At 36.5% G+C, this 13,196-nt stretch overlaps 1 protein-coding gene across 7 annotated transcripts; it reads left to right on the top strand.

Moving 5' to 3' along the window:
* Window positions 1-3,294: 3,294 nt before the first annotated feature.
* On the top strand, window positions 3,295-6,190 carry LOC126607886 (protein LPA3). Of its 7 annotated transcripts, none has more exons than XM_050275586.1 (9): window positions 3,295-3,471; window positions 3,561-3,731; window positions 4,330-4,377; window positions 4,472-4,511; window positions 4,600-4,700; window positions 5,049-5,241; window positions 5,422-5,520; window positions 5,673-5,790; window positions 5,898-6,190. In XM_050275586.1, exons 1-9 carry the CDS (start codon window positions 3,397-3,399, stop codon window positions 6,016-6,018), a joined length of 966 nt encoding a protein of 321 aa, XP_050131543.1. In that variant the 5' UTR covers window positions 3,295-3,396; the 3' UTR covers window positions 6,019-6,190. The 7 variants fall into 7 exon arrangements, with proteins under 7 accessions (XP_050131543.1, XP_050131549.1, XP_050131544.1 ...); XM_050275587.1 differs by having other exon boundaries at window positions 3,304-3,471; window positions 4,472-4,552; window positions 4,641-4,700; XM_050275589.1 differs by having other exon boundaries at window positions 3,323-3,471; window positions 4,242-4,377.
* Window positions 6,191-13,196: the final 7,006 nt, after the last annotated feature.

Raw genomic sequence — 13,196 nt, forward strand, 5'->3', positions numbered from 1 at the left:
GTAGGGTTTTGTGCTAGAATATGTGTACAAGAGTGGGGACCTAACCCTTATATTTATAGGTGAGTATATTAGGTTTCTTGCCCATAAAGAAATCCCTAATACATATCTTTAGCACCTCTAGAATCCATGACCAAATAGGAAAGATATTCCCAATAATTATAAGTTTACTTGACCACCAAGTAATCCGGGATAACCAAATATTTCTTCCTATCTTGTATTCATAATCAATTAAGACTCCTAAATAGATGTAAGCCCAATAAAAGTCTTACAATATTTGCATGAACAATCTAATTAAAATAGTAAAAGTACACCTTAAAGAATGTATTTGAAATTCTCGAAACTGGTTTAGGAAGCTTCTCACTAAGTTAGTTATAAGAGCAACTCCACTAAGACAATAATTGCTTAATCAATTGGACAAAAGCGATTATTAAGTGTTACTTTTTTACTAATGCAGATTAAGAGTGTTTATTTTTGAGGTCGATTTCAGCTACATGGTCATTTATACTTTTACTTGTTACAAACGATTTTCTATATGGTCTGGTATTAAATCTATTCTCCATATCTTGTTTTAGAACTGTAGTTGGGTGATTGGGAATTATTCTAGTACTTCTCTTTGGGTTGATAAATGGTTGGATACGCCTATTGTAGAGGTCGTTAGTGCTACTGAGCTTGTTTCTTCTTTCACTTGGACATTAATCTTGGGGAAAATGGGTTATTCTTTCTTTTCTTTTCTTTTTCTACTACTTTTCCAAAGTTAGCTAAAGATATTTCAGAGGTGTCTCTTCCAATTGATGAGGAAAATAACATGTTAATTTGGGAAGCTTATGCATTTGGGGTATTTTCATTTTCTGATGGCAAGGAAATTGTTCGTCTTTGGTTTCCTATTAAAAGTTGGGCTTCCATTATCTGGCGTTCTTTCATTCCACCTCGGTACTCCAATTGAGTTTGGAGGATACTTTTCAATAAGCTCCCAACGAATGATCAACTTCAACGACAAGGCATTCCCTTGGTTCCAATATGCCAACTATGTTACAATAGTTTTGAATCTATTGCCACTTAGTACTAGGGTCTAGTAGTATTCATCTATCTTCACTTGTAAGTGAGTGGTCTTAGGTTCGATTCTCATCAAAGGTGAATTTGAACCATATTATTGCTAGCCCATTATGAGGCTAAATCCAGCCCCTTTCCCTTAGTGTAGATAACATCGTTTGTTAAAAAATAAAAATAAAAATCTGAATCTATTGAGCACTTATTTTTTTGTTATGAATTTGCACAATGTGTTTGGTTTTGGCTTGCTGCTCAATTTGGCACTATTCTTCCACTTACAGGCTCTTCTTCGATTTGTCGCTTGATTTTGTGTCAAAACGATTTTCTCCACAACTTCGCAATGTCTGGCTAGCATCAAGATTTTTCTTATTAATGGTTATTTGGAAGATGCGTAATGGAGTGAAGTTTGAAAGTGTGCTTCCTTCATTTCCACACCTTTGTCGTTCTACTTTGTTTTGAATTAGGCAAATTGGAGTTTTCACTCCTGGTCATGTACATGGTTTTGAATAAGCAGCTTTTAGTTTCTCTTGGAATCTTGGCTGAGTCTTGTAAAGCTCATTTTATAGTTCTTGTTCTTTGGCATCCCCCTCCATTTCCTTGCATCAAAGTGAACACGGATGGCCTTGCTAAAGGTAACTCGGGTCTTGCGGTTTGTGGTGGGGTTTTCCGAGATTATGTGGGTTATTTTGTAGGTGGTTTCTCCCTAAGTTTAGGGCATCATACTTCTTTATATGTGGAGCTTCATTCTGTCATCCTTACTGTGGAGTTGGCTTTTGCGCGAGGTTGGCAAAATTTGTGGCTCAAAAGTAACTCTTCTAGTGTGATATGTTGCTTTGCTTCTGGATCTTTTTCTCCTCCTTGGTCACTTCGAACTCGTTGGAAAAATTGTATTTCCCGATTGCAGCACATGGTTTTCCATTACTCTCATACATTTCGAGAAGAGAATCAGAGACAGAAAGTAGCAGGTGGTGTGGTGGGTTACTAGCTATATATGGTGTGGTGGAGGGAGACTAGAGAGGGTTTGTTTTGATGGCTTGCCGAAGTTGAAAGGGTTTGAGACAAAGAGAGAATTGGCTACTCTGAGAAGAATGAGAGAGTTTAAGTCTCTGGGATATGGCTATCTAACATTAGACAGCCGAGATTAAATCTCAACCAATCTTACAGTCTAAATATTTCCTAAACCATAATTTAAAAATAAACATATACACACACACACACACACACACATTCAACTTCAGTTCGGTTCAAAATTACCAAACAAGTCTGATTGTGAGACCAATGGTTGTAACGAAATTTTTGAGATTTTTCGCTTCAATTTAGAAATTCTTTTCAATACTATTCGGGACTTTCGATTTTTTGTTCCGCCCCTAATGAGGTTTACTCAATTGATAAAAAATAAAATTAAATAAAAAAAAAAAGAAGCTTTATTGAGCTTTTAACCACGCCCAAGTGCCGCAGAAGTACTGAACAAGAGACACATTAATGAGGAAAAATCTAGTTCCTTTGATGGGCCGAGTTATAGAGATGCAAGTTGGAATGGGACTTTTGTTTCAGCTATAAAATTCTTGATCCGAAACTAAAATTTTTGAATTTGAATATTTTTAAATAATTGTAGATACCGAAAATTTTGTATTTAGAATAAGGAAAATTTTTCCAAGTGTTCTGAAACTTATTTCAATAAAAAAATAAAATAAAAGATGATGGTTTTTTTTTATTTATTTACTCAATGAGAATTGTTATTTACACTTCAAATTCTTCATTTTATACTCTAAATTTTTTATATTTAGAAAAAAAAAATACATTTGTAAGGAATGTAGAACGAGATTTTTAGAGTGTCAATAACACTTCTCTACTAAATTTATGTATTTTATAATCAACTTTTATATTTTATTATTAATTTTGGATACATTAGTTCAATAGTTTTATATTAATCTACGTTTATATATTAAAACGTATAAACATACTTATATACTACAAAATTGATTAAATTATACACAAGCATATATCAAATACAAAAAAAAAACCCACATGCTCGAAAAAAATAGGAATATTAAACAACTTATAAAAGAAATAAATTTGTAAAAATTTGGAATTATAAACCCTAAACCGATTCGATCCGCCTTCGAAAATTTAAAATGAAAATTAAAAAACTTGTGTCCAATCACAGTCTGATCCTTACAAAAGAGGACATAATCGTCATGAGGTATTATTGTCCAATCAAACAGCTGCTGATTATATTATCTCCGCCACGTGTAAACGTTGTGGCGCCTTCAAAGTCTGAACGGAGATACGGGGCGCGCTCTCTCTCTCCTTCCTGTTTGTTGGACTAATACTTCTGATCGATGAAAAATGCCGTTGTCGGACATCGTAACTGCCTCTAAAGTTCCGTTTGCGGCCCCTTCTCTTCCCAACGGCAATGGCAAGGTAATTATTTCATCTTTCGTATTCCCTTACCTTTCAAAAATGTCCACTCACAGTCACTGCCTCTTTCTCTTTGCACGTATACTTGCAAGAACCATTTGCCGCCAAAATCCTATGGGAATTTGGTCACCCGCAAAATGGCTGCGCAAACTGTCTCCAGAAACCTCAAATTCGTGAGGAATTCGGCTTCGGGGGATATGGAGACAAGTTCGGTTGGGCTTGATGTGTCATTTCCTAGCGACTATTCTGAGCTCATTGAACAAGTAATTCACCTTCTACTCTTTCTAATCTACAATGTGCCTTCGTGTTCTGAACAATTTTTAATATATATTAGGATCGGAAAATGATAACCGCACACCATTTTTTAGCCCCTATGGACCCGTGTTTAATCCTGTCGGTTTTTCTATTTGATTTATTCAATCCGGAGACGAGAAACAAAGAGAGATTTGTAGAGGATAAAAATGGTTTGTGTTTATCGTTTCTCGTTCGGATTATCTATTTTGATGTAGATTGCACAACTCTTGATTATGAATTTATGAACCCTTAGCTTCTGGACTTTACCTTCTTGATATTCAAACAGGCATGCCACATCTGTGTTCTGCTTTCTGATATTCAAATAGGCATGCCACTTGTATAAATTATTTAATTTGAAATCTATTCGGAACTCGGGTTAATATGTACTTTATCATATCAAAAGCAGCATCTCTATCTCACTCTCTCTGCCCCTCTCTACTCTCGTACGTACGCTTTGAGTATTCTACTTCGTGTGATAGGCATCACTCATCAGGCGTGCCCTTGGTTTCTGATTTATTACCGCTATTTGGTGCTAAGTTTTTTCTTGGGCTACATGATAATTACCAGGCCCGAAATGCAACTGAATTGGCTGTGAAGGATAACAAGCAGTTGATGGTGAGTTAGGATGGCGTAATTACTTGTGGAAAAATTCGATCTAACAACAGTTGTATGGTCTTATTATATGATCAACAACTCTCTTCTTCTGCAGGAGATTGAGTTCCCTACGTCCGGACTTGAATCCGTACCAGGTTCCTTCCGCCAGCTGATATATGTTTATAGTTCGTTCCAAGTGAGTTGCATTATGTATAGCTTCTTAATTTATGAAACGCATTTTAGGGGATGGTGAAGGAGGAATAGAAATGACAGAAAGTATGCAGTTAATTCGAGAGTTTTGCAACCGTTTAATAGTTCCAGAGAAAGCTAGACAGACGAGAATAGTAAGTTCCTTCATCTTTGACCTTTTTTCTTTCTTTCTCAAGACAAATAACTCTAGTTTCAGATTTAGGGGACTGTAATGGGCTCGTTGTACCGCACTAAATAAAAAGCAAAAGATCTAAGAACCAAAACATCTAACTGAAAAATACGCAATTCCCTAAACGGCTAAACCAAATAAGGCGAAACTACTATAAAGTGGTATGATAAATTAAACAAAAAAATCTGTAGTCCCTTGCTATGATGCAGAACTCTGAGTTGCCTACCTACTCTATTTGTTCCTTTCCCTCGTTTATCTTTTTAGGTACTGAGATTTTAAGTAAATATATTAACGGTTTGATGAAAGCTTTCAGTTTTTTCCCGAGGCCAACGAAGTTAAATTTGCAAGAGAATCAATATTTGATGGTGCTTCCTTTAAGTTGGACTATCTGACAAAGCCATCATTCTTTGAGGACTTTGGATTTGTGGAGAAAGTGAAAATGATAGACCGTGTGAAGCCAGAAGATGAACTCTTCCTTGCTGCCTATCCATATTTTAATGTCACCGGTAGCTCCTTCAGTTGAATTTTTTGTTCCATTATATTTTCATTTATATATCTCACTTGATGTCACTGGATGCGCGTACCATGGACCATTTCCGTTCACGACACTCGACATTCTGAATAAATTCTACATTAGCATCCTTGCAACCATTAATCAATGTTTGAATTAATTTCTTGCCATTCAGAAATGCTTGTGGTCGAAGAACTTTACAGAGAAGCTGTTCAGAACACTTCCAGGAAACTGATTATTTTCAATGGGGAACTTGACCGTATAAGATCTGGATGTATCCTTTGCTAATTTCAGATGGAATGCATTCACCCTTCAAATATAAATTGCATTACTTGTTCATTTACTCAAGCTTGATGCATATACCTTGAAACCATTGGTGACCTTTTCGGTTACACGTACGACAGTTTTTCTTGAAACGAAATAAAGATTATCCGCCCTTCTTCTACCCGAAGCTCGCTGCACTTTCCAAGAGCCTATTTCCATTTATGGAGACTGTGTACTACATTCACAATTTTAAGGGACGCCACGGAGGGACCCTTTTTAGGTTTGCTAGCTACTGACACTGATAATGAATTTGTTTGTGTGAGAGTGAGATACATATCAATACTTTATTTACCTTTTGTTCGTGTTATCTTGTTATGCTACATTTAGGAGCTACCCAGGTCCATGGAAAGTCTTCAGAAAGGTAAGGAACGGATACGTCTGTTTGCATCAGCAGGAAGCCATGCCGTCGCTCAAGGAAGTTGCTTTAGATATTCTTCCATCGGCCTGAGCGAGCGTATAGGATTATACAGTACGATTCTAAGATGTTATGAAGCATTCTCAAGTACAGAAACTTAATCTTCAGTCAGTCACTGTGAGAAATGTATATAACATTTTCTTGTCAAAAGTCTCATGGATTTACTACTCGTGTAGAATGCAATATTAACAAGATATGGAGGTAATCTACTCGTGTAGGATGCAAATTGAAATTCCAACTGTAGCTTTCGGAAATGACTCTCACTCTATCCGATGTTAAACGACAGTCTCGTGGGTCACCGTCATCCGGTCATGGTGGTGGCCCACCAACAGGCCGTGGCAGATTTTCTCTGCCATCAGGCCAAGGTATAGGTGGTCTGTTAGATAAACATAATCCAATGACAAGTTATATGAGCTACTGTTATTAAAACACAAGTCATCGTTCATTAAACTAATGTATGGAGAAAACCGTACCTGCCGATGAACCCGAAGAAGCAGCCATATTCGAAATCTGCAGTAAAACCGTAGTGTGCCTTCTCCTCTCTTCAGTAATCAAAGCTCTTAACTAATAATAGGTCTTAGTCCTGATCATCGAGCATACATACTGCGAGAGCAGAGGCCACTATATATACAACATAATCTTAGCCAAATTCTATAAGGATTTCCCTATTAAAATCCATATAGAAAATTGATTCCTATCCAACAGTGGTTTAGTATCTCTGTTCCTTAAGTATTACAGAACAATATGGATTACAAATCCAATCTCAATGAAACTTCCTATTAAGTCTTGAATTCAAAAACTAAATACAGTCTCATACCAATGCTCATATTCTTACATTCTCCCACTTGAGCAAGTATGAAAACTGTAACTCAGTTCATTCAAGTCTCATAATAGGGTGATCACTAAGTCTTTTGGGTATGCATCATAAACGATCTACCTATGCATTTCAAAATATAGAACCAAAGAATTCACAACCACACTAAACTATGCAATTGTTATTCTAAGATCACATATATCCAATCCGCATTTATAACATTATGATCAAATTGATACCAGCAGACCTCAAAATGTCTACTCCCACTATATAACACAGATAGTATAAATACCAATTAGAAATTCATTAAAACTAATGAACAATATAACTTTAATTCAACCAATTGTCCGAGTCATATCACAAAGTAATCCTCAGAACATCAAACTGAATGAAGTTTCAACTATTTATTTCTCAGATCAATCAATCACAGTATTTTGGAAAGATCGAACATAAAATAAAACAAAAGCAATCTAGCTAACAATAAACTGGCTAAAAGAAAACTGAATAACTTAGCTTCACTTGAACCATGATAGCAGTAACATCGGCAAGGTCCTAAGCTCCAACAGTTGTCTTCAATTCTTCACTTAAGATCACTCCCACTAATCAAAACCTTCAAGTATCCCCATTCGAGAAATTTGCAGTTTAAATATTCCAACAGGCAGTGCCTTGGTAAAAGGATCTGCAACCATCATGCTTGTATTCAAATGTTGCACATCGATGGTTCCTTCCTTAACTTTCTCTCTGACCTTAAGAAATTTAACATCCATTAGTCTTGATGCAGAGGTTCTCTTGTTATTCTTTGCAAAGAAAACTGCAGAGCTATTATCACAATACATCCTCAAAGGTTTTTCTATTGATCTTATAACTTTTAGTTCTGACACAAAATTCTTCAACCACATGGCTTGTTTCATTCCCTCAAAGCATGCCACAAATTCTGCCTCCATAGTCGAAGTTGCAATGACAGTTTGTTTAGCACTTTTCCATGAGATTGCACCTCCACCAAGTAAGAAAACATAACCCCCAGTCGATTTCCTCTCGTCTAGATCTGCTGCCAAATCAGAGTCAGTGTATCCTGAAATTTCAAGTCCTTTATCTCTACCATACACAAGCATGTAGCTTTTAGTTCTTTGCAGATACCGTAGAACTTTCTTGGCAGCATTCCAATGGGCTTCACCTGGATTTGATTGAAATCTACCCAAAATTCCTACAATGTAGGCAATATCATGTCTTGTACAAACATTTGCATACATCAAGCTTTCAACCAGAGATGCGTATGGCTTCTGAGCCATTCTCTTGACTTCAATCTCAGTTCTAGGACTCTGATCTTTAGAGAATCGATCACCTTTGTTCACGGGTACTTGGCATCCATTGCAATTCTCCATATTGAACCTAGTTAGAACCCTTTCAATGTATCCTTTCTGTGATAATCCCAGCAACTTTCTATTTCTGTCCCTTGTGATTTCAATCCCTAACACAAAATGTGCTTCACCAAGATCCTTCATCTCAAAATTTGCACTAAGCATAGACTTGGTTTCCTTCAAAAGATGAACACTTGAGCTGGCAAGCAAGATATCATCAACATACAACACCAAAATAATAAAATTGGATCCACTGAACTTTAGATAGATGCAATCGTCCAACTTATTTTCAATAAAACCATGTGATGTAACCACCTGATCAAATTTAAGATACCATTGCCTTGAAGCTTGTTTGAGACCATAGATTGATTTATTCAGTTTGCAAACCATATGCTCTTTCCCCCTTTCAATAAATCCAGTGCGTTGCACCATATATATATATCTTCTTGGAGATCACCATTTAGAAAAGCTGTCTTTACATCCATTTGATGTAATTCTAAGTCAAGATATGCAGTGATAGCCATAATGATCCTCATTGAATCCTTCGAAGACACAGGAGAAAAAGTATCATTGTAGTCAATACCCTCTCTCTGAGTGAATCCCTTAGCCACTAAACGTGCTTTGTACCTCTCAATCTGCCCACATGCATTTTTTTTGGTTTTATATACCCATTTGCACCCTATAGGTTTGACATGAGACTTTGGCTCCACCAACGACCAAACCTGATTTTTGAACATTGATTCCAGCTCCTCTTTCATAGCATTATTCCATAAGAGTGACTGCGAACTCTTCATAGCATCTGAGTAGGTGACTGGATCATCAATGTCACCAAAGTTATAATCAGTTTCTTGAAGATAACAAAGGAAATCACTTGAAATTGCAGGTTTTTTCGTCCTTGTGGATCTTCTGGTTTCAGTATGAACATGCACATCAACTTGTTGATCTATAGGATTTGTGGCTTGCAAATCTATTACAGTCTCCATTTGAGTGTCACCTTGTTGATCTTCTACTTGGTCAGGTTCTTCTTGATGCTCTAGTTCCACGTTGTGATCCTTAGATTGGGGAAGAACTAAAACTGGACATGAGTCATTTAAAGGCACTTCTGTCTGTAACTGTTCAGTTTCTTCAAAAAATGAAGTTTTCAATGGTGAAATCTGATACATCTTGATCTTCAAGGAATCTTGCATTGTGTGTTTCCTTGATTCTAGTGTGAGCTTGTGGGGAATAGAACTTGAACCCTTTAGATTTTTCTGAGTATCCGACAAAATAACAAGATTCTGTCCTTGAATCCAACTTTCTTTCTTCTGGATTATAGAACCTAGCTTCTGCCTTGCATCCCCAAACGTGGAAATGCCCAAAACTAGGCACCCTTCCATACCAAATCTCGAAAGGTGTTGTTGAAACGGACTTGCTCGGGACCCTATTAAGTATGTAATTTGCAGTTTTAAGTGCTTCTCCCCATAAGAAACCTGGCAGCTTGGATCTTGACATCATACTCCTCACCATTCCAATTAGAGTCCTGTTTCTTCTTTCTGATACTCCATTTTGCTGAGGTGTGCCGGGAGTTGTGTATTGAGCCACAATGCCTTGCTCTTCAAGGTAGAGAGCAAAGGAACCCTTTTGTTGTCCAGCCTCTGTGTACCTGCCAAAATATTCTCCTCCCCTATCTGATCTAACAATCTTAATGGTTTTACTCAATTGTTTTTCTACCTCAGTCTTAAAGATTTTGAAGCATTTAAGGACAACTGACTTTTCACTTATGAGAAAGGTGTAACCAAACCTTGAAAAATCATCAATAAAATTGACAAAGTAACTGTTTCCACAAATTGTTTTTGTTGGAAAAGGGCCACAAACATCTGTATGAATGATTTCAAGTAACCTCTGACTTCTTTTGGCCTCAAAATTTCGAAAGTTAGTTAATTTTCCTTTGTAACAATCAACACAATCAGTTGCATCAGAAAAGTTAAGTTGTGGGATCAAGTTTAATTTTGACAACTTTGAAATTCTGTCCTTTGAAATGTGCCCAAGTCTTTTGTGCCAAAGAATGTAAGGAGTGTCAGCGTTTAGCATTCTTTTAGTGCTTGTGTTCAAAACATAATGTTCATTAAAAATCACAGTGCACTTTAATTGCCACAGATTTTCAACCAAAATTGCAGTCCCTAAAATAGAGTCAAAACAGTTATTTTGAAAAATTTCAAATACTCATCATCACCTAAAAAGGAAAAACCAGTTTTCACAAGTTTAGAGGCTGAAATCAAATTTCTTCTCATCTTTGGCACATAAAGTACATCATTTAATTCCAAAACAAAACCTGAAGATAATTTCAATTTTACTTTTCCAACCGCTTCAACTACAACTTTAGTCCCTTCCCCCACAAAAACATTGAAACAGTTGAGAACACATTCTTTTTGTTTTTCAAAACCATGCAGTGAATTAGTTATGTGCACTGTGCAACCAGTATCAAACCACCAAGAATTAAATGGAACTTCAATCAAGTTTGACTCAACACAGACATTAACTATCTCTTTCCCATTAGCTCTCAGATAATCCTTAAACAGTTCACATTCCTTTCTTAAATGACCTCGAGTTTTGCAGAAAAAACACTTGAGTTTAGCAACGTTTTTAGTTTTAGGTTTAAGATTGTTAGATCCTTTAGAAGATTCAAATACTTTAGCAGATGCATCAAACTTATCATAATTCTTGGAAGGTTTAGAGAATTTACCAGAGATGTTTCTAGGATTTGAGAACTTCTTCCCTTTTCCTCCTTGCACGAAATTCACAGTCTCAACATCCTTGCCTCTTTCTTGCTTTTGCCGAGTTTCCTCTTGAACACATTGTGCGATAAGCTCATCTATATCCCAACTCTTGTCTTGTGTATTATAAGACACCTTCAGTTGAGAATATTTGATTGGAAGTGCCTGGAGGATCATAAAAACCAACTGTTTTTCTCCAATATGGACATCCAATGAGTTCAATTTCTCAGCAGCATCGGCCATCTTCATTATGTGGTCACGAATGGAACCAGTACTATCAATCTTATAAGTTGTCAGTAAGGCCATGTATTGGCTGATTTCAGCCTTCTGAGACTCCTTGAATTTCTTCTCAATTGCACTCAAATATTCAGCAGCTAATTCATGTCTTTTGATGCCCCCACGAACTGTATCAGTCATGCCACTTTCCAGGATGGAAAGTGCCACCTTGTTGGCTCTCATCCATCTTTCATGATCTGCTTTCTCTGCTCTAGTACTCTGATCTGTGATTGTTGGTTTCGGAGTATCAATGGCAATGTCATATTCATTGATAGTCAGCAGCAATCCAATGTCGCGTCTCCACCTCTTGTAATTACTTCCTCCAGTGAGAATTGGTATGTTGGCCAAGTTCAAAGTTCTCAATGATATTGCAGATACTGTCGATGAAATCACAAACATGAACCAATTAGGTTCCTGATTTCCTTTTGCAGATTGCACATCATAACTTACATCAATAATTCATACATATAGACTTAACAACTAATAGCTGATAAGCATACATAGAAAAACTGACTGCACAGGTGAAATATGCAACAATAGACAACCAATAGATGCCTCATGCATAATCCAAGAACGATTTTGATAGCAAAATAAAACGATCATCAGAATCAGCAGATCATAATATTACGTGATATGGGAAAATTATAACCTCATATGTGATTGTTCATCCATTACTTATGAATTCCTAACTGGTAGTTTTAAGAACCCAAACAGAAAACTTCGATTTAACCTATGCATCAAAATAAGTATGCTAACACTGATAAATCAACATAAATCATTAAACATACCTTTGCAAAGGGTTTTAATTTGAAATTGCACAGCGGAGATAATCATCCAAATTGAAATTACCAGTTTAGTGATTTATGGGAGAAAACACAGAACAAAACTAGAGGAATGCTTTCTGTAATTGAAAACCCCAAATTGGGAGATAACCCCAACCAATAGTCTTGCAGGAATTCCAACGAAAAGGGTCTTTTGGAAAATTTAAACGATAATATTTTTTAAAAACCCGTTTTGTCGTTATTTACAAAAAACTATATACCATAACCCGAGTTCGATTCCTCTAGATCACAACATAAGGCATATTTATTCATAATTTATTGAAGCTTTTGAACCCATTGATTTTAATAACAGAATTCATAAACATGTAATCATGGCTCTGATACCACATGTTAGATAAACATAACCAATGACAAGTTATATGAGCTACTGTTATTAAAACACAAGTCATCGTTCATTAAACTAATGTATGGAGAAAACCGTACCTGCCGATGAACCCGAAGAAGCAGCCATATTCGAAATCTGCAGTAAAACCGTAGTGTGCCTTCTCCTCTCTTCAGTAATCAAAGCTCTTAACTAATAATAGGTCTTAGTCCTGATCATCGAGCATACATACTGCGAGAGCAGAAGCCACTATATATACAACATAATCTTAGCCAAATTCTATAAGGATTTCCCTATTAAAATCCATATAGAAAACTGATTCCTATCCAACAGTGGTTTAGTATCTCTGTTCCTTAAGTATTACAGAACAATATGGATTACAAATCCAATTCCAATGAGACTTCCTATTAAGTCTTGAATTCAAAAACTAAATACAGTCTCATACCAATGCTCATATTCTTACATGGTCTTCCTCCATTTGGCCTAGCCGCAAGTGTGCCTCTGCCGTGCCAAGATGTAGGTGATTTTTCTCGCGTTTCTAAGGTGCGGGCTATTCATGCAGACGAAGATCTAAGGGCAGAGAAGGGACGAGCTCACGAGGAGAAACGGTCTAGCTAAAAAATTCGAATTTTTTGTATTCGGTAAAGTATCTTTTGTTGCGGTTTCCTATCCGGCCTGAAAAATGATGGTCCCACGCAAGACAAATAGGGGCATTTCATCATTATACTGTGCTAGTGGGGAGAAAAAACAAAAGAGAAGAAATAGTAAAATAGGGGCAAAATAGTCATAACAAACATGAGCATTTCGTATTTTTACACAAATAGAAATTGGCCAGACCGACGGTGT

This window comes from Malus sylvestris, chromosome 16, assembly GCF_916048215.2.
Source record: "Malus sylvestris chromosome 16, drMalSylv7.2, whole genome shotgun sequence".
Taxonomy (NCBI): Eukaryota; Viridiplantae; Streptophyta; class Magnoliopsida; order Rosales; family Rosaceae; genus Malus; species Malus sylvestris.